The 23,391-nt window shown below is 38.8% G+C and overlaps 1 protein-coding gene across 1 annotated transcript in view; it reads right to left on the reverse strand.

Annotated features, from left to right (window-relative positions):
* Positions 1-22,233, reverse strand: part of kcnj3a (potassium inwardly rectifying channel subfamily J member 3a) — a 54,713-nt gene extending 32,480 nt beyond the window's left edge. The window contains exons 1-3 of the mRNA XM_026272742.1: positions 21,535-22,233; positions 19,765-20,433; positions 18,242-18,458 (exon numbers count right to left, since the gene is read on the reverse strand). Of these exons, the coding sequence (XP_026128527.1) occupies positions 18,242-18,458; positions 19,765-20,427 (880 nt within the window). The 5' untranslated portion in view covers positions 20,428-20,433; positions 21,535-22,233. The remainder of the gene's footprint in view (positions 1-18,241; positions 18,459-19,764; positions 20,434-21,534) is intronic.
* Between the last annotated feature and the right edge of the window lie 1,158 nt (positions 22,234-23,391).

The following is a 23,391-nucleotide window of genomic DNA, read 5'->3' on the forward strand; positions in this document are numbered from 1 at the left end:
CTTTGGGGGGCCCCAGTGTTCAGTGTGATGTTGCTGGATGTGTTGCTGCCGACCCATGCTACCCGAGGACTTCCAGTCAGAAAGTCCAACAGCCAGTTGCACAGCGAACTGTTGATACCCAGCTGGACTAGCTTTGCATGCATTGATCCTGCTGAAGGATCTTCTCACACTGTCTGGGGTCAGCGTCATCGCCTCGTCACCGGGAGGAGGTGGAGTTTTCTGTGCAGTGGTGCTGTTTTGTTTCTCCAAGCGAGGAAAGAAGGTGCTTAGCTCGTTCAGCAGAGAGATCACAGGTCCGTGGTGGGGGCTTGTAGTGGTCTGTATGTCCTGCCACAGGCTCAGAGTGTCTCTGTTGTCACTGAATTGATGGGCTATCCTCCTGGAGTACTGTCTCTTAGCCTCTCTGATGCCATGGGACAGGTTGGCCCTGGCTGTTTTCAGGCCCAGCTCATCTCCAGCTTTGAAGGGAGCGTCCGCATCTTCAGGAGTCTGTTAGCCTCCCCTGTTATCCATGGCTTCTGGTTGTCCCGGACAGTGGTGGTTTGTGTGACTGTTACATCATCAATACACTTGTTGATGTAGGCAGTGACAATCACTGAATACACTTGAAGGTCTGTGGTGTTATTGTATGTGGCAGCCTGCTTAAACATATTCCAGTCAGTTTTGGCAAAGCAATCCAGAAGAGACTCTGATGACCCTTCCAGCCACACTTGAATCTGTTTTTGAACAGGTTTGGTAAATTTAATGAGCAGTCTGTATGCATGCATTAACATTGCATGACAGTGATGTGGTCTGAGGCTCCGAGGTGGGGCAGTTAAGCCCAGTTCATCTTGGGTGCAACTCCAGCTATGTGTCCTCAGGATACCTGTTTAAACAGGGTTTTGCTACTAGGGATCTGTTCATTCAGTAAACTAATGCGAGAGAAAGCCCCTGTGTGACAGGCCAAGACTTAGTATGATGCTAGGTATTTGGTCATATCCCTTTAAAGGAATCTATTCTTGATTCCAAGCCTTGAGCTCTACCCCGGGCCCAGGAGTCTGGCACTAACAGGTAAGTTGGGGTATGTAGGATAATGTCACAGACAGTTGTCTAACGTCCCAGGGGCAACTCCCATGGAAATGCTAAAGTTGGTACTTAGTGTTCGCCATGGCCTGCACTCCTCTCAGCATGGTGGTTTGCGTATACCGTTCCCCATAGCAACCCCATAGAGGATGCAGTTCGAAGTTCCCTTGAAAGGGAACGTCTGTATGCTTCAGACACTGGACACAACAAGGCATTCTCATAGCGACCCCTAGAGGACACAATGTCTCATTCCATACTCAGGGAAACATGGTTACATGGTTACAGACGTTTTTACAACATGATATGTAGTTCTTCACAGAAGTTATGATTAACCTGAACTTGTGATTTCAGCAAATCCTTTTTTATGAATGATTCAGTGAACAGACTGTGGGTTGTCTGTGACATGCAAACTGAGGATGTGACTATTAAAACAATATTATCCTGCAAATGAAGGATGATATGTGTGTTCCTCTGTAAAGTTTCAAATACTAATACATGGCTGAGAATGTAGAATTTACATAGGCATGTGCAGAAAAACAAAGTTAGGAAAAAAAATACACACACAAACACACATACACACATAAGTCCAAGGTAGTTCACATGGATTTTGGGTTGCAAATTCAGATTCAGTAATAAACACTTATATTTTAAACATTCAAACCTTTTAGTGCACATCTGTGAATTGTTTTAAGAGTGAAACATATTATTTTGTACTTGTGTATTGCTTTTATGTAAAGCCAAGGCAGTACATAATATTGCTCTCTGCACTTTAACCATACATATTTACCTTTTTGAACTATGATTTTCTCTATTTTGATGGATGGATTGATTGATTGATTGATTTATATATTTGTTTATTTGCACCCTCAGATTCAAGATTTTCAAATAGTATCTCGGGGAAATATTATCCTATCCTAACAAACCATACATCAATGGAAACCATTATAAATATTGAGGTAAATAGAAAGGAGAATAATATCGTCAAGTTTAACAAACCCTGTACTGTTCCTGCACCTTTATTTCCTTAAAGGGGGGGTGAAATGCTATTTCATGCATACTGAGTTTTTTACACTGTTAAAGAGTTGGATTCCCATGCTAAACATGGACAAAGTTTCAAAAATTAAGTTGTACGTTTGAAGGAGTATTTCTGTTCCAAAAATACTCCTTCCGGTTTGTCACAAGTTTCGGAAAGTTTTTTTTTCGAGTATGGCTCTGTGTGACGTTAGATGGAGCGGAATTTCCTTATATGGGTGCTAAGGGCGCGTCTGCCGGAAGAGCGCGCGCTCCCGTATAGCAGAGCAGAGATAGGCTGTGCACAGACAATCACTCATCACAGCGAGAGCGTCGCGAAATGTCACAAAAGGAGTGTGTTTTTGGTTGCCAGGGCAAGACAACCCTGCACAGATTACCAAAAGAGAAACAGCATTAAGAGACCAGTGGATGGAGTTTATTTTTACAGAGCATCAACGGAGTTGTGCAAGTGTTTGTGTTTGTTCCCCTGCATTTCGAAGATGCTTGTTTTACAAACAAGGCCCAGGTTGACGCTGGATTTGCACATCGTTTATTTCTTAAGGATAATGCAATCCCAACGAAAAAGGGTCACGATCGTGTGTTAGAACCGCAGGCGGTGAGTAAAACTGCTTCAAATATCTCTGTGTTATTAACTTAGCTATCGGCGCGCAAGCACATCAAGTAAACAACATGCGATGTTGTCATCAAACTGCACGAGTAAAACTGCTTCAAATATCTCTGTGTTGTTTACTTAGCTATCAGTGTGTAAGCACATCAAGTAAACAACATGCGATGTTGTTATCAAACTGCACTTTCCACATGTACAGCTTAAAAAAAAAAAAAAAAAGACGACAAAGTGGAACTTAGTCATTTTCCAAAACCGCTAAGCAAATATATACAGTTTCAGTACATACCACATAGAGAAGCCTTTGCTGATGCTGCTCTTGTTAAATTTCAGCCTCTGGATCTGTGTCACAGCTTCCAGACGCGCTCAACACAAAATCCTACTGGCGTTCGTGATTCTTTAGCTCCGCCCACACGTCACGCCTCTAGGCGCTCGTGTTTTTCCGGGAAAAATCGGTACAGACTATCTTTCTCTTATGAATATAATAAAACTAAAGACTTTTTGGAGTTATGAAGGATGCAGTACTACTCTATAGGTACTCAAGATTAACAGGATATTGAGTGAAAACGAGCATTTCACCCCCCCCCCCCTTTAATGAGAATATGTTTTTAACAAAGTTCCTGATCATGTCATCCATGTCAACATTTGGATTTCACATTTGGACTAAAGTTGTTGTTGAATGATTTAAAAAAAAAGTGACAAATCTTGACTAACTTTATGTGGACCCCAGGGATAAAAATAAAATGATGAAAAACATCAAATAGGTCTTTAAACTAAGCCATAACACATTAGAATTGAGACTTGAGATTATGTACAACTGCAGGCAGCTCAGCTTCAAACATGACAGTTAACGAAAGGTGTTCTTTTAAACTCCCCGAACTTTACATAGTTTATCCTAAATAAAAATGCTTGATTTCACTGGAAAATCTTTAGTATAGACTACATCAGTAACACACTTCAAGGTCTAGAATGATTTTTCATGAAATTTAAACTAGTTTGTGTAGTTTTATTTTAAAGCTTTAGGCTGCTGGAGAGATTCACTGACAAAATTTCTCAGATCACCATGACGGGCACAAAAATCTACCTCTAACGTTTTTGCTGTTGTGTCAGAACTATTCGGGAATATTTGCCGAGTGAACTGGCAGCCCTCTTCTTGAAAAAAAAAAAAAAACAAAACAAAACAAAAAAAGCTCTGTAAGTGTTAAAAGGCGTGAGGTTTGATGTTTATGAATATTCCCTCATTTATTTCACATACACACTCTCCCCAATCCTAATAGTGGCTGTCTGAAATATGTTTCAACATTTAATTCTAATGCCTTAAGGGCAGGTATTGGCTTTACCAATGTATATTTGTGTTATAGATTAATATCTTTCAATATTTTGAGATACACAAACTGTATACTGTGCACTGAAATTAAGTCAACATTTTATTGCACAAATTTACTAACTCAAAATATGTAAATGATTACATTTTGGAAATTACACAATGAAGAACTAACACATCACAACACATATTTGTCAGTTTTTAAATAATGTACTTATTTTTAGGTTGAAATTTTACTCTGTTCAGACCATAGAAACATCCAATATTAAATGATAATATGAAACTTTCAGTAGTTCCTTTTTTTGGTCTATTTAACAGGAACCCAGTGTCAAGGCACACTTTTGCACTCTCTGTCTCTTTTTGTGCTCTGTCTAATGCATGTCCTCTCCCTCTGTTAGCTCTGTCTGAGGAAAAAATGCTTTGCACACACTTTTCAGGGCTTCATAATAATCATACGTTCAAAGGAAACACAAAGGTGGGGGGGATTCAGAGTAGGTTGCCATAGAAACAGTGTTACAGCCACCAAAAAAACTGGAGAGTCTTGGGATTCTTTACTTTCACTGTTCATCAGTTATTAACATTGTATTGTGCTCATGACACATAAGTTTCCAGCAGAAATGCTGGAAAAAAGTGATGGACTTCAGTGACTTCTTATTTCAAAGCAGGTTGAACAAGTCCAGACCAATTCCTCTTGGTCCTTGGTCCTCTTCGTTACTACTTTCACTATATGTTTTTTTTCCCCCTTTTTTACTATATTGATCAGTGTGTACTGTATTTGTGTGTACTATTACCAAGTCTTGCCTGTCACAAAAGAGGGGCTCTTGCGGCACTCTGATGGAATGGCCCGGGAGCAGAGCAATTGTAGGACGGAACGTACAGATGAAGCCTCGGCCACGCCTGTACCATGGCGTCCAGCCCAAATGGATCTGGATGAATCAGAGGAAGCCAGAGGGGATAGTGCGATGCTCTCTCGAGCCGCAAAACTGATCCACCCAGGTCTGGCCAACCTCTCGAACTCTGCTTCAACGCCTTGGTGTGAAGGCGCCATTCCCCGAGCCTCAGCCCCTGCCTCAGCAGGACGTCTGCTCTCACAGTGTGTCTCAAAACAGTATGTAGTACTGGAGCGCTCTGATGAAAAAAAACGAGAATTCAGTCTCCCATGAGAGGAGGACTCCGAGCTCCGAGCGAGCCTTATAGGCGACCCTTTTAGAAAAGGGGAGCACTGCTAAACTACCGCAAGAATTGCCCACATAGCCCCCCATGTTGAGGGGGCTTGAGGTGTATACCAAATACACACTGGTTGAATGAAGCCCAAGGAACCCCGGGGCTAATCATCTTTCTTCCCTCCCGATGTCTGCCAGGTTCACCCACAGATGTCTCTCCTTTACCACCATGGCCACCATAGACCTGCCCATGGCGGAGTCTTCGTCCTCTTATAGACGAAGAAGATGGGTGACGGGTCCTACAGGCGCGTATTTATAATTGTGCTGGTAGTGACGTTAGAGGCTGTCACTGGCCAACACGTTGGCATTTTTCTAAGTATGCTTCAGACACGGGTCACGACGAGGTGTTCCCCATAGTGTCCCCTCAGAGGACGTAGTTCGACGTTCCCTTGACAGGGAACCTCATAGTGCTAGCCAACCATAGTGATTTTCCACCTCCAAACATCGAACAAGACTATTTTATGCTTGATCATATTCTAAAATGAAACTTATCCATAATAAATAGATTATGATTATAAAAAAGAGTATTTAAAAAGAGTGTTAAAAAGAGTGGTAACACTTTAGAATAGGGAACACGACTTTTCCCTCAATAAATTCCTAATTTTCTGCTTACTAATAGTTAGAAAGGTAGTTGTTAAGTGTTAGGTATCGGGTAAGATTAGGGATGTTGAATAAAGTCATGTAGATTAAGGCATTAATGTGTGCTTAATTACTACTAATAAATTGCTATTCTAGTAAGTTGCATGCTAATAAGCAAAGAGACTCTAATACAAAGTGTTACCAGTGTAATGTAATGTAAAGTGTAATGATTTTTAAAATGTTGCTTTTTATTCTAAGGGATATAAACTGACAGCATACTGGTTTTACCAACCTCCCAAAACAGCATGTTTACAATTTCACTTCATTGCTAATCAATATTACACAATCAATTATGTGCACTCCAAGGCCAGTGAGATACCCCATGACTTCTGTTCTAGTAAGTCGCCTTAACAGGCTGTGTGTGTTAGTCTTTCTAAATGAATAAATAGGTCTATGTCCCTTTTCCCAGCACCAGTCCTTAAATTAGTAATTCACCCAAAAATGAAAACTTGCTGAAAATGTACTCACCCTCAGTCCATTGTAGCATCTGGATCAGGACACACAATTTATTTTATTATGTTTTTTATTTATTTATTATTATTATTTAACAAATACAAAAACACCCCACAAACAACAAGCCAACTATGAGGGACTATGAACCCTTCCCCCAAAATGCGGCTAACACCTCAAGAAGGCAGAGCAGGCCTCTGGTTACATGGCAACCAGTGCTGATAACACTGGTTTTATCGCCCAGAGTAATGCGGGCAGAGCAACTCTCAATTAATTTACCAATAGGAAAGACACACAATGTCATATAAATGGACTCTCATTCCTAGACAAATCTGTCTTTGACCTATCTATCAGATACACTCAGTTCACTGTGATTATTATTACTGTTCTTGTATATTGTCTTTTGCAGTGGTGGGAGGTAACAAATTACAACTACTCATATCACTGTAATTAAGTAGTTTATTCGGGTACTTGTACCTTTTTTTGTATATTTTTAAAGCTGTACTTTTACTTGTACTTAAGTACAAATTAAGAAAAATATTCTACTTCGTTACTTTTAAATCATAGTTCATTACTGAGTATGCCCACAATTTGAATTGATATTCAAACCTCAGTAGACAATAAAAATATCAGATCGTAAAGGGACCAATAAAAGCACTCTTCGATCGGGCGGTCGCAGGACGGGAGGCGGCCAGGAGGCTGGCGGAGTTTGCCAGCACGAGAGCTCCGTCTCTGACTATTCTATCGAGTTCCGGACCCTGGCGGTGGAGTGTCATTGGAACGAGGAGGCGCAGTGGGACATGTTCCTGCATGGGCTGGCTGACCGCGTCCAGCAGGAGATCTATGCCCTGGATCTCCCCACGTCCCTCAACGGACTCATCGAGCTGGCCTTGCGGGTCGACGCACATCTGACACGGATGGAGAGGAGGAACTTACCTAGCACCACATCCAGGGTACCGGCAGACGTGCGATTCAGCGGCGAGGACGCGGCCAGCCCCTCCTACGATCACGAGCCCATGCAGGTAGGGCGAGCTTGGCTTTCCCGGGAGGAGAAGGAGAGGCGGAGGTGGTCAGCACAGACCCACCACTGTCAAGCACTTCTAGACTCAGGGGCAGAGGGTAATTTTATGGACAGAACGTTGGCACACAGGCTCCACATTCCCCTCAGACCCCTTCCGCACCACATCACGGTTCACGCCCTCATTGGACATCAACTCCCTACCATCTCATACATCACTGAAGACATCACACTCATCACACTCAGGCAATCACTCTGAGACTATTTCCTTTCACATCCTTGACTCTCCCCTGGCACCCATTGTCCTCGGACACCCTTGGCTCCTCCTCCATAACCCCAAAATAGACTGGTCCTCTAATTCCATTCTCTCCTGGTGTAAAAAGTGTCATGAGTCTTGTTTAGTGTCTGCCTGTCCGTCTGTGTCTGTGTTACAGGAGGAGGTACTGGATTTGTCTGACGTGCCCGCAGAGTACCTCCATCTGAAGGAAGTGTTCAGTAAGTCTAGTGCTGCTTCTCTTCCTCCGCTTCGTCCCTATGACTGTGCAACAGATTTATTGTCAGGTAAGTCTCCGCCTAAAGGCAAACTTTTTTCACTTTCTGTTCTGGAGAGGGAGGCTATGGAGAAATATATTTCTGATTCTCTAGCTTCTAAGTTCATCCACCCTTCCTCATCTCCTGCGGGGGCTGGGTTCTTTTTTGTGGGAAAGAAGGACGGATCACTGCGACCTTGTATTGATTACTGGGGACTGAACAACATCACGGTAAAGAATACTTATCCTTTGCCGTTGATGTCTTCGGACAAGACTGTGTACAGGTGGTCAGACACAGCTGAGGCTGTGTTTGCCAAACTGAAGAGCCGTTTCATTTCAGCCCCTATTCTGATTACCCCTGACCCTACACGTCAGTTCGTGGTGGAGGTCGATGAGTCAGAGGTGGGGGTAGGAGCGGTGTTATAACAACGTTCTCCCTTAGATTACAAGGTCCATCCTTGCGCGTATTTTTCATATCGTTTATCTCCTGCAGAACGAAATTACGATATTGGTAACCGAGAATTGTTGGCAGTTAAGATGGCATTAGAGGAATGGCGACACTGGTTAGAAGGATCGGGGGTTCCTTTTATAGTATGGACTGACCACAAGAATTTAGAGTACATTAGCACCGCCAAAAGGTTGAACTCCAGGCATGCTCGATGGGCACTTTTTTTGGACGTTTTGACTTTACTATTTCGTACCGCCCGGGTTCCAAAAATATCAAGCCCGATTCTTTGTCACATATTTTTGACCATTCTGAACGCCCGTCCACTGCCGAGTGTATTTTTCCTGAGACATTAGTGGTCCCACATCGCACTAGATTTTATTACCGCCTTCCCGCCCTCCCAGGGCAACACGGTTGTTTTAACTGTGGTGGACCGGTTCTCGAAGGCAGCCCACTTTATTCCCTTGCCCAAATTACCCTAAGCCAAGGAGACAGCGTTGACCGTCGCAAACCACGTCTTTCGTTTACATGGCCTCCCGATTGACGTGGTTTCCGACAGGGGACCCCAATTTGTGTCAAAATTTGGGCGAGAATTCTGTAAACTACTGGGAGCGACTGTAAGTCAGTCCTCAGGGTTTCACCCCCAGAGCAATGGTCAAACCGAGAGAGCCAACCAAGATTTGGAAAGGGTGTTGCGATGTTTGGTCTCCAAGAATCCTTCCTCCTGGAGCCAACAATTGTCTATGGTGGAATACGCCCACAATACCTTACTAGTATCAGCTACGGGCCTATCTCCTTTTGAGTGTACTGTAGGTTACCAACCACCTTTTTTTTCCCAGTATGGAATCCGAAGTTGCGGTCCCCTCCGTTCACGCCTTCGTCCAGAGGTGTCACCGCACTTGGACCAGAGCCCGCGAGATTCTACTACAAGTGGGGGCGCGCACCAAGGCAAAAGCTGATCACCACCGGTCTAGGCCTCCCGTATACGTCGTGGGTCAAAAAGTGTGGCTTTCTACCAAGAATATTCCTCTCCGTTCCGTATCTACTAAATTGGCTCCCAAATTTATTGGCCCGTTTACTGTCACCAAGATCATTAGTCCGGTGGCAGTCCACCTTAAACTCCCTCCTACATACAGGAGAATTAATCTCACCTTTCACATATCCAAAATCAAGCCCGTAATTCATTCTCCCATTAATCCGCCTAGCCGGGTCCTCCCCTGCCGCAACTCGTAGATGAGGAGACCACCTATTTGGTCAATCGCATTGACTCTAGAAGGAGGGGACGCGGATTTCAGTACTTGGTGGACTGGGAGGGTTACGGTCTGGAGGAGAGAAGTTGGGTACCTGCTAGGGACATTCTGGATCACTCCCTTATCAATGATTACAATCGACAGGTAAGAGTGTTCTAAGGAGGAGGGGTACTGTTGCGGTTCATGCACCGTCTCCAGCTGTATTCATGTTACGATTCAGCGTGAAGCCAACTGACTCACAGCATGTCTGAACCGTAGGGATTCTTTTGGTGATTGATTCTGATTCTGTACTAGTAATGTTATGAGCGCGGGTATTTCGAGGGCTTGGATGAAGGGCAATCTGGCGAAACGTAAGTTAATTTAATAACAAATACATCGCAATGGATTATGTTTAGTAAGTGGATCATGGTTTCAGCGCTGATGACACCTAATTTATTTACTTTATATCTTCAAAACTTAAATCCTCATATGCACATTATTGCTTTTACTGTATTTAGGTGTTGTTGCAAAACTCAAATGTAAACTTTTCATGATTATGAGGTTTTAACTGACTAAAGTTATGATTACTGACTTTATATATTTGAATGTTTGATAGACGTGACGCCATTACGTCATCGACAATGACGTCATTGCGTCGAGCGTGAAAGAACCGATGAACCGGTTTTTTCAACCGGTTTATTGAATCGAACCGTACGAAAGAACCGGTTCGCGGAAAAGAATCGAACTTCCCATCACTATAGTGTAATGCATTACTAATTAATTTTCAGTAATATTTTACTCGGTATATTTTCAGCAAAGCTTGCGTTACCAAAAAAAAAAAAAACCTTTGCGAGACCGCGAGATTTCATTAATCTCCCCCTTGTTGGTGTTACTTTGTTATTGCGTGACATAGTCCAGTGAAGGCAGGTTTTACAGGAGTGGCGCGAGGCATGATTTCTGCCCCTGCCGTGCTCACGAGTCACGCTTGCCAGTGGAAAAGCGGCTAATGAAGATGGCAGAAGATGACTGTACATTCACGAGGTGGTAAGCAGTAAGGCTATGTTTAGCCTATATGTTCAGTTCTGTGGACTAAAATGACTGAGGCTAAGGGGTTGGTCCCCCAATTGCACTTTATACTTGAGAAAGTACAGCCTAAGCTATGTTCATCATGTGCACTTTGTGCATGACACTTTTGTGTTGTGAACCTCTTGAATTCAAAGAGAATAAAGTAAAACAAAGCTATTCATGAATATTGCCAGATAATAATTTTACCTCTACCATACTTTTAACAGACTTTAATCATTTGTGATTTTTGTCTGTCATCCTTTCTTGTCTTGAGCCTTCACTTTGCCAATTATATGCTATATTGTTAGTAGCCTGGATAGCCCACAGTCATTATGGAACATCAAATTGCCTTCTACTGGATGTAAAATGCTCTGTATTACATTTTGTCATTAAAGTATTTTAAGTTCTACCTTGTAGTTATTTTCGTGAAAGTAACTAAAAAGTCATACAGGAGTAATGTAATGTATTACAATTCTGAGACAGTAATATTGTAAGGTAAAGTATTACATTTAAGTAACAGTAACAAGTAATCTATAATGTATAACAGTTTGGAAGTAACTTGCACAACACTGTTAATAACTCACCCTCATGTTGTTCCCAAACCCGTAAGACCTCCATTTATCTTTGGAACTGTCCATGTCCAGAAAGGTAAGAAAAATTTCATCAAAGTAGTCCATGTGACATCAGAGGGTCAGTTAGAATTTTTTGAAGTATCGAAAATACATTTTGGTCCAAAAATAGCAAACACTACGACTTTATTCAGCATTGTCTTCTCTTCCGTGTCTGTTGTGAGAGAGTTCAAAACAAAGCAGTTTGTGATATCCGGTTCGCGAACAAATTATTAGATTTAACCGGATCTTTTTGAAAAAGTTCACCCAATCTAACTGAATCGGTTCGCATCTCCTATATGCATTAATCCACAAATGACTTAAGCTGTTAACTTATTTAATGTGGCTGACACTCCCTCTGAGTTCAAACAAACCAATATCCCGGAGTAATTCATGTACTCAAACTGTACACTGACTGAACTGCTGTGAAGAGAGAACTGAAGATGAACACAGAGCCGAGCCAGATAACGAACAATAGACTCACTCATTCACGAGGCAAGAATCGTTTCAGCCCTAGACTAAAATATCTTAAACTGTGTTTCAAAGATAAACTGAGGTCTTACAGGTTTGGAACAACATGAAGGTAAGTTATTAATGACATAATTTTGATATTTGTTTGAACTATCCCTTTAATATATCAGATGTTTTACAGGATAAAGAAATGACAGTAAGAGGAGACTGACTGTAATCAAAGTGTACGCGACTTGTGTTCCTGCAGAACTTGACTGTAGTCTTAATTATCTTTATTATTTTAATTTTTCATCTAGTGATTTAAACTATATTGGCTACAGTGATTAACAATTTTTTTTAAAACAAATTTATGTAAGGGTTTTAACCGATTTTGTAAGTTTTGTGCCTCTGATGCTTTTAATTAACAGTAGTGGTAATTACCAAAATAATTTATTTTGCTTTCTGTATTGGTAAGTCCTCCAATATGCGTAAGCTCTTTAGTTACAGTTTCAGGCTATTTCTAATGCTATAATATAATTAGTGCTGTTATCTATGAAATAAAAGCAGAAAAAAATAAATTAGTCAAGTGCTTTATGTTTTTTTTTTTTTTTATCAGATACCCAATTAGTCAAAAAGTACATAAACAATGCCAGCCATCAGATAAGCAGTTATCAAAGGCAAAGGAGGACATTTTTGTTATTATGTGAATAAATATTATTTAGTTTTTTTCAGTTTGTTTTGCCCAATAAATGGCAGTAACATTTTTAGAATTTTTTTGGACATATTCCTAAAATATATTTTCTTGGCACACTTTGGGCCCCTTAGTACCAATTTAGCATTGTTCAAACACCACAGTCTACCTGAGTACTATTGCTGACCATGCCCATCCCTTTATGACTACAGTGTACCCATCTTCTGATGGCTACTTCCAGCTAGGGGTGGGTGATATGGAAAAAATATCATATCACTGATTTATTTTTTTATTTAATATTTTTTTTTTTATCACGATTCACAGCATTACAGCCAAACTAATTACCCTATTATAAAGACAAGGCCTTTCAAGGTTAAAAAAGGCATATATTTAGGCCAAAGAGGGCGAAGATATAAATATTTGTTCTTATTTTTTAATAACATTTACATTTATGCATTTAGCAGACACTTTTATCCAAAGCAACTAACAGTGCATTCAGTCTATATATATATATATATATATATATATTTTTTTTTTTGTTACCAGTATAACAAAGATAAAAGAATGACAAAGATACACATTACAACTACACATAATTTACAGATAAAGGGTATATACAGAACTTCTTAAGTTGAATTTGATACCTTTTACTACATTTTTTAATACCTTCAATATATATATATATATATATATATATATATATATATATATATATATATATATATATATATATATATATATATATATATTATTATTATTATTATTATTATTATTATTATTATTATTATTATTAAATACATGTATCTTTCTAAATGGAATAAAAAAAAATTATGTTTATGTTATTTTAATAACATAACAACCCACATAGTTAAAAATAGAAATAAAGACAGAAGAGGAAGGAGACATCTTCTTCATAGATCATTAGACAGTAAGTCTGATGTGTGAGCAATCTAAAAAAGAGGTGGCTGTAAAGTAAGCAAAGGTGTTATTCAAATAAATTAAGCTGATACATTTAAGTAAAGCAGAGGGATTAATCAAGATGTCACAATGGGCAGAAAACACGGCTTTGTCGGGCTTATTGCTTTATTAGACAACCTTAGCCTATAATTATAGCATCATTAACCTAAAGTAAAACATGAGCCAATAATTGGGCTACTTAGGACAGTTATAGATACTTCAGGACTGTTTTGTCAAAGTTATATCATTGGTTCTCCAGCTGTGGCTCACTATTGGTGGTACTCAGGGTACGATTAAACAATACAATTATTTAAACAAAATCCCTACAATTTATGTTTGGCTTTATCAGAGCCATGCTAAACGTTCAGATTAAGCATTACAGTATGTCTATAACACTATGCCCATCACAAGCCATGTCAATGTTAGTCACAATGGTGGTACTTGGAAAGCCTAATATTTTCTGAGGGGGTACTCTGTGAAAAGTTTAAGAACCCCTGACCTAGAAATTTAGTCAATTTGAGAGGTGGAGCAGGACCCCATGGCCTGCCTGCTTGTCTAGACTGGAGCTATTAATCCTGAATTTGCCATCACATTAAAAATAATTTGCAAATTTGATAATACTTAAAGCATTGAAGTGCTGGGAAAAGTGCAAACATTAGATCATTTCTGCCACAAGTTGTCCCTGTCTGCGCAGCCCGAACTAGTAGCACAGATTTGTTCCACTTTTTGGTTTGTTTATCAAATGTAGCTCTTGTTAATCGGTCCTGATGAGAATGCAAGGCCTTTCTTTGAATGAATGCGCATTGCGATGACATCGAGAGCTGCTTCTAAGCCCAAATTCTAAGACCAAATTCATTTTCAGAAATTTGCGATCTTTTGCGAAAATTGGTCAGAAAACTTGCATTTCCCTATGTTTTAATTATTGAATGGAAACGAGCTCGCATACATGTTTGGCAGCAAGCCAGCGGGGTACTCATTTTGTTTTCAGCGCGCTAACAAACACCTCACATGATATCACTCAGGTTCTACTCGCAACATATAAATAAATCCACGCAAATTTTAGAAGAAAGGCCTGCACTTAACACAAATTGAAACTGTATCTATAAAAAAGTAGGCTCGAAAATGTAATACCTCGTCAGATGATGTTTATTACTTTTTAATACTTTTTAATGGATTTAATCTTGGCTAATTTCATTTGCTACCTTTTACTACCTTTTACAACCCTGCAGACACCCTGTGATAAAACAAACAGCTTTATCTTCATGTACAATATGTGTATTTAGCAGGGAACATTCAAGAATTTGAATGAACAAATATAAAAATAACTATATAAACTGATTCCTAAAGCAACTGTTTTACCATATTTTCCTGACTATAAGTCACACTTGTTTTCATAGTTTGGCTGGTCCTGCGACTTATAGTCAGGTGCGACTTGTGTATCAAAATTAATTTGACATGAACCAAGAGAAATGAACCAAGAGAAATAAACCGAGAAAACATTAACCGTCTACAGGTGCGAGAGAGCGCTCTATGCTGCTCAGTGTGGGCTACAGGAGCACTGAGCAGCATAGAGCGCCCTCTTGCGCCTGCAGACGTTAATGTTTTCTCTTGGTTCTTGGTTCTAAATAAATGCAACGTATAGTCCAGTGCGACTTACATATGTTTTTTTCCTCATCATGACGTATTTTTGGACTGATGCGATTTATACTCAGGTGCGATTTGTAGTCCGAAAAATATGGTGAATACGGTATTTCCTCAGTCAAAAGCAGTGATTGATTTTTTCTCTTTGTGTTTTGCTGTTTTATTAACGTGAAAGGAATAGTTCACCCCAAAAAAAAAAAAAAAAAAAAAAAAAACGGTCAGCTGTCTGTCAATTCTGTCATGGTGTTTTATTTTTATAAAACCATACATAATTTTACTCACTTAAAAGTGGTTTTAAACCTGAATTAGTTTCTTTCTTCTTATAAATGCTATTTTGAGGAACATCGAAAACCAAACAGTTGCTGGTCCTCAGTGACTTCCATATATTCGTTTGTGTTCAGCACAAGAAAGAAATTAAAACAGGTTTGGAACAACATGACAGTGAGTAAACAATGACAGAAATGAAATTTCAGAGTGATCTATCCCTGAAATGACAGTAGAATGCACATTTTTTAGGCCTACTGTCCCTTTAAGACCTACACGCATTTAATATATAGGCATGTATTTGTTTTTTTCTCAACTGTTTACTTTTATTTTAGACATAACCAACTGAGTTTATATGTAAACCTTGTTTTTTTTTTTTGGGAAAGTATTAGTGCAAAATAGTGTTGTCAAAAGACATGGTTCTTCGGTACCAATCGGTACAAAAAAAAATGGGAATGTCACGGTACCGGATGGAATCTCAAAATCCAATCATAAAAATTTAACTTACATATTAATATGGACAGTCACGGAATTTGTCAAAGTTAGCATACATCAATCAAATCAAATCTCCATATGGACCAGTATCTGTAAATGTTAATCCTCAAAGGTTGGTTGAAATATGAATCAATGTTCTGCGCGTCTCTGTGTGAATGAATGAATGAATGGCAGAGATGTGCGGGTTTGTTTACTACATAGACTGAAGCGCGTGACACTTGCAGTAATTTCAGCATCTGCCGTCTCAATGAGGACATAAATACATAAACAACACCACAACTGTTCTGAGTGACTTCACAAGCATTTTACCGTTTCATTTGAGTAAAACCAGTGTCAATTTAAAGGTATTCATGGCAACCCGTCAAAATAAGTTAATTTTTACATAAAGACATTGTGCTAGAAATATTACTATTATTTAGTATAATGTATGTGATACTGCTACTACTGTTGAAAAAGTTAATACAACTTTTATAACTACTATTATATTATAATTATATTACTTGTAGAAACTTTAAACACAATTGTAAATAAGTATAAAGAATGGCATTGGTTTTACTTTTAGTGATAAAACATTATTTATTTATTTTATTTTTTATTAGCATATTTTTGTGTTTTGCTTTGGTACTGAAATTGGTACCAAGAACACTGGATTTTCAATGGTATCAGTACCAAACACTGACTTTTTGTTACCATGACAACACTAGCACAAAAGATATCTCAATAATCAGGCTCTGTTTGATAGGCTTTAGCGCACACTCAGAAACAGCACAGATCAGACCAGTGTGTGAATGAAACATATAAAAGCACATGCAAATAATGAGAGAGTAACTCTACCGCTGAGTTAACTGCTGCGAATGCATGTGGCGTTGTACAGTATATGATGGAGGCGCCAGAATTGCAGCTGATAGAATGTGCGTTGTAGCACGATACTACGATATTTCTTCAAAAGCATATCTTGGAGACATTTTTATAGTCCATGATAAAAAAATTGTCATATCGCACACCCCTATTTCCAGCAGGATACTGTACCATGTCACAAAGCTCAAATCATCTCAGACTGGTTACTTGGACATGACAATGAGTTCACTTTACTCAGATGGCCCCCACAGTCACCAGATCTCAATCCAAATAGAGCAGCTTTGGGATGTGGTGGAACGGGAGATTCACATCATGGATGTGTAGCTGACAAATTTGCAGCAACTGCATGACGCTATCATGACAATATGGAACAAAATCTCGGAGGAATGTTTCCAGCACCTTTTTGAATCTATGTAACAAAAAATTAAGGCAGTTCTGAAGGCAAAAGGAGGTCCAACCTGGTACTTGCAAGGTTTACCTAATACAGTGGCCAGTGAGTGTATGTTTGTTTGTTTAGATTACTTACGTGTGTTAGCGTTTAATTAATAAAACTTTTGTGCACAAATTACATGAGTTTCTGCTTGTGAACAATGTCCTTTTATGATTCAGATCCAGCTACATACTCTAATGCATTAATACTTTAAGAAAAATATTTTATCTGCGGCCACAAAAATATCCTTTCTAAGAGTTGAACTTAACATTGAATGTTTGCTGGACGAACAGATTAGTTGATGTAATCTAATTCTGCTACAGCTACGTCTCGCAGCTGATTTAAATAATTAATTAATTATAATTCATTGTAATTGTTTATATTTCCCTTTCGAGCTAATTTGCTACACCATCCAAGATGTAGATGAGTTTGTCTCTTCATCAGAACAGATTTTGAGAAATGTAGTACTTGCTCAACAATGAATCCTTTGGTTGCCATCAGAATGAAAGTCCAAACAGCTGATAAAATGTAGCATATTGGCTGTTTATTATTATTTATAAAGCACATAGTAATGCCTTGTTCTGCATGACGATATATAATATCCCTTAATCCTACCCATATTCTACCTAAACTGATAACTACACGACTAACTATGATTTGCTCAATGAGCAAACTAGGACTTGATTGAGGTAAAGTCATAGTTAATAGTGAGTTAAACTGTCTCTTCTGGCCAAAATATCAGTCCTTAATTCAGAATAATGTTTTTGCACTGCTTGTAAACAGTGCTTGGTCTTGCATATTTCTCTCCTGATGACTTTTCAGTTTAAATTTGAAGTTAAAAAGATTTTCATTATTTTTAAGTATTTATTACAAACAGGCAGCTTTCCGCTTCACAAGATGGTAACTGTACTGGAGTGGTGTGGATGACCTCTGGATTAAAGATTTATTTTATTTTATTATTATAATTATTATTTTTTATCATCAGCTATCCACTGCATAAGATCCATTGATGAGCAAGTGATGCAATGCTAAATTTCTCCAAATCAGTTTTGATGAAGAAACTAACTCATCTACATCATAATACGTGTGCTTAATTAGTACAAATGAATGGCTAATATTCTAGTAATGTGCATTACTAGAATACTACATAAGTGCTACCAATACTTTGAACTGGAATCCAGTCTTAAGACAATGCATGATTGAAAATAGCAGACAGAATGACTTACCAGTCGTTTCAACAATCCCCTCCAAAATCACGACTATTTCGAACTGTTCCGTCTGCATGGATCGCTGTGAGAGCTCGTAGAAGGGGCTCTTGGTGTCGATCACATGACAGATTGTGAGTGGTGACACGAGAAAGAGTTGATCCGCACCGGTGCTAAAACCCACATCCAGCTCCAGCTGATCCAGGGGGAGGAACTCACCCTCGGGCGTCTGTCGGGACTGCAGGGAGATGGGGCGTAAAAATTGCTTTAGACATTGTACAGTGAATTGAGCTGTGAGGATAGACAGTCAGGCATCAAAGGACAGACAGGTATGAGATCAAATTAAAGCTCAAAGTATACAATAAAGAAATCAATGCTATTTTTATACCGATCACAAGTTACCAAGACACTATGCAGCAAGAATCTTGGCAGCATTTCTGGCCAGCATACTAAAATATAGGCCTGCAATGAAACATGGCAGCCATAGGGATTGTGAACCTATTTTCAACAGTCTCTTATGCTGTGCTAATTGACATCTATAACATTTAAGTGAAATAAGGTTATTTCTCGCTCTCATTTATTTGAACTATTTTTAACTAAAAAAAGAGAATGTCATGATTCACAACCAAGCACAGGCTGAGTCTGTTAATGAACATCAGAGGGCAGGGTAACACTTTACATCACCCATGTTACACGTATTTCATGTAAATATAGGACCTGCTACAACAGCAATAATGTTAATAAAGTTAACCAGCTGTAGAAAGCAATGGTAGGTATATATGTTTTGAAATATATACTCCACCCTGCACCCCCCCCCCCCCCCCCCCACAAAAAGAATTTTTTTTTTAATATATCATCATTTACTCACACTTATGTTGCTCCAAACGTGTATAATGTTTTTCCCTTTATGGAACATAATAAAATAGATGTTCAAGAATTTTACTAACTAATCAAACAGTTTTGGTTTCTATTGACATTCATAGTATAGACAAGAAAATAAAATGAAAGACAATGGATACCAAAAATGTTCTTCAAAATATTGTTTGTAGAAGAGAGTCACACAAGTTGCAAGTTACATGACCTAAAATAAGCTGAATAATGACACAATTGTCTTTTTTAATTGCTTTACAGCTGAACTCTATTCAGTTTAGAATTAGCTTTACAACATTACTACTGTTATGTTACTGTGAAGTTGCTTTGAAACATTCTGTATTATAAGGTGCTAAATAAATAAATTGACATGACAGGTTTTGAACATTAAGAGGGTGATATTTTTTTTTTTTTTTTTTTTGGGTGGACTAGCCCTTTAATAATTATTCAACAAAGCTAATGTAAGTAAGTATTGAAAACACAAGATTTGTTATATTATCCAAGTTAGACCTATTAGCACACATAAACCAAACCACCATCCTAACCATACAGTAAGTACATTTGGTTAATTGATATTACTCATGTATAAATGTATAATTAGACAGTAACAAGGACACTTGAAACATGTAATGTAACCCATAAACTCTATAAGTGGACAAAAGGCACAACCTCACCTTGAGTAATTTACACCGGATCTGTGCTGAAACCATGTGGCTGTTGCGTAGATTTCCCACCCTGAACATCAGCGTGAGTTTGCCGTCACGCATGGAAATGGCAGCATTTTCACTAAACATCAGAGTCTCTGCCCTCTTCTTGGGCTGAGACATCTTAATAAACATACAGCCTATTAAAAAGGCATCCACTATGGAGCCCAAGATGGACTGAAACAGGAAGAGAATGATTCCTTCTGGACATTTATCAGTGATGTATCTATGGCCATATCCTATAGTGGCCTCTGTCTCAATAAAGAAAAGGAAAGCAGAGGGAAAGTTATAGACGTTGGCCACGCATGGTGTGTACTTCTCATCATGAGTTCGGTACAGGTCTCCTCTGATGTATGCGATGACCCACCACATCGAAGCCATGAATAACCAGGCTACTGTGTATGTGAGGATGAAGATGAAGAGGTTCCATCGCCATTTGAGGTCTACTAAAGTTGTGAATAAGTCTGAGAGATATCTGCTGGTCTCCCCACCCAGGTTTCCATGCTGGACGTTGCATCGTCCGTTCTTGTCGACAAATCGCTGTCGTTTCCTCCTTTTGTCTTTCTGGTGGCTGGAAGATGTGGTGGTCACTACCTGATAGTCGCTTCCAAATTTCTTATGAAGAGCAGACATTTTATCCTGCAGAGACAGGAGTAAAGCTAACTTGACTTTCTGATATTTTAGCAGTGTATTTGAAAAGTCATGACCTTTTCACGAAGTAAAAACAAAAGCAAAAACAGACCAAAGCTGGTTGTCACATAGGCTTTATCTCAGTTACTACTGCAGCATTATTTTTTAGTATCATTTCAGTACATTTCATCAACATTTCACTGCACTGTACATTTTAACTCAAAGGCGGATATGTCAGTTTTCACGTTTTATAGAAATATTATTTTGTTTAATAATTAGAAATTTGCCTAAACAGTAGCTTTTTAGGTTTCACTTAATTTTAAGAATTTGCTGATATACTAAAAAGCAGTGCATAATATTACCTTACAAACTGTACTTACTATAGGTTTAGGGTCAGGTATGAGGTTAGTTGATTTAATTATGCATAATTTACAGCTGTTAATTTAGTTATTACATGCAATAAGACACTGTAAAATAAAGTGTTACAGCTTTCCATTTTTGTTTCATCATTGGCTGTTTTATTAATTGCATTTGCTCCATAATTACTTCATCGTTTATATTTTGCTGTTAACATCTTTCAATTTTTGTGGAAAATAGCTTTTGTACTTAAGACAGAAAAAATAAAAGAGTTAATGGACAACAGCTGTAAAATATACTGTATCATGGCCAGTAATGGTGAAATGGCTTTTTTTGGGGTTAAACTTTATTTTAAGATGCCCTGGTTAATTATACATTTATTAATTAACTACATTTACTTACTATATGGTTAGGGTTACTTGCAAGTAGGCTAATTATGCATATATATATTTTTTTTTCTTTTCTTTTTGTATATTAATAGTAACGGTAGTAAGGTAGTTGTTATTATGGGTAGGATCAGGCATGCAGAATAGTTAATAATACAATATGTTAATAATAATATGTAATAAACAATATATTGATAATAGGCATGCTATAAGCAAGTGAGAATTGGCCCCTAAAGTGTTATCGTCAACATATATTGACTTTCAAAACTCAACATACAGGACCCTGAAAAATAGTCAGCACAAATTATGAGGATGGCCCCGGTCTAATTAAAATATGAAGAATAAGAAGAGAAGACACTAATCTTACCGATTTTCACCGTACAGGGATTTTTCCTTTCTTCTCATTACCTGCGTAGCATTTCAAGACCGAGGTGAAGTTTAAAGAGAAACGGTCGTTTATTTATTTTCTGAAACGGGGTAAAGATGCATGTTTGCTCGTTGGGTCTGAAAGCAGAGATGCAGGGAACTCTCCACAGTCGCTGTCCATCAGCTTTGTCTTCACTCATCTGTTCATTTGAGTTTCACAACCCGCAGCTCAAAGTTGTGGATGATTTCCGTCAGTCTCTCTCATCACAGATGAAGAGTCCAAACAAAGATGAACCAATTCTTCCGTCCAGCGAGTTGCGCAACAACTGATGATGGGTACACAATCTAGATGTTTTCTCAACACCTGGAAGGTTTTTCTCCACCTCTGTCTGCTCAGTATCAGAACATATACAACTTAACTAGATTCGGTTGCTGGGAGCCTGTCTGTTAAAGCCAAGATGATGGTTATCATTTCATTCGGACGCGCCTCACACAGCCAGATTTACAGTAGGTTTCCTTCCCAAACCCAAGCTCACTCGTTCCAGCGTTATCGTTTCAAGAGAATAAGACAACAATGGCCAAACGGTCGCAGGGACGGCCAGGTCGTGTCCTTCAGACCCCCAGAGTGAGTGTGCGAGTGTGTCTCTTGGTTTCCCTGAGCGTTTCTCTCGCCGCGTCTGAAGCTCCTCGCTTGCAGGATACTGAGGTGTGCATCATCATTCAGCAGGGGAGGGCGGAACTTTACAATCACAATTCACGTTTATTGGCTAAGGAAGTTACACTTACAATGATTTTTACTTCACAGTTATTCATGATATTGTTATTCGTGATGTTGCAAGCAATGTGCATATACATTAGTACAGTATGCATGCATGGAAAATACAATGCAATACACAAAACTGCATACGAAACAATAGGCTACAATCTACATATGGAATGCATAGCGTTGTATAATGCAATAAACAATAATTACCAACTTAGAGTCAACATGAATTCAAAATAGAACCTTTTGTAATGCATGTTACTGATCTTTGTGTGTAATTCATCTGTGCATGTTATAGGTTCTAGATTTTTGCATGAGGATCAATTTTAAGTCAGATGCCGATTTATAACATTAAGTCTCAAATTCAATTTTTTTTTTCATCTTTATTGATGTAAAATAAGTTGTGAATGCTGTTTTGTGTAGCAACGGGTTATTCAGTGAGTAAATGAAATAGCCTAGAACACAGCAGATGCAGTTTCAATGGTACAGTATTAATGAAGACCAAACTCACATACACATGCATCGACTATTTCAAATGCAACTGAACATCTGGGAGTTCAATTGCATCCCCCCTCTTTGCACACAGCAGAGCAAATTATGGTTTCTGATTACACAACAAAGCAAACACAGTAATGCTTGAAACCTTTGAGTCGAACAGAAAAGGCATGGTTTGGCATGTCGACAAATTGCTATAATATGTATTTTGTCAAGATCAAACACCTTGTTGTACGTGTGTATCTATTTATAGCGTGTAGGGATGTCAAATGTAATTTACCCATCAAAAGAGAAGGATGACCAGCCACCTGCTTGGCATATCGCTGTAGTCTACCTGCCTAATTTGATTTGTGTTGACAGTCTGATTTACTGAGGCCTTGGGAGGATGTAGATGCACATTCAAAATTCTCAACACTTTCTCCAAACAGAAAAGCATTTTAGATCGTACCTAAGTGAGACAGTCAGCCAAAGTAATGTATTCTAGAAGGGAGTCATTTGCTAGTATGTCTTGTTAAGTCGTAAATGATATTGTACATACATCATCTTGATTTATCAAGGCAGTAACAGCATATTTACACTCTGTTTTTCTGTTGAGCGTGT

Source organism: Carassius auratus, chromosome 9, assembly GCF_003368295.1.
Source record: "Carassius auratus strain Wakin chromosome 9, ASM336829v1, whole genome shotgun sequence".
Classification (NCBI taxonomy): Eukaryota; Metazoa; Chordata; class Actinopteri; order Cypriniformes; family Cyprinidae; genus Carassius; species Carassius auratus.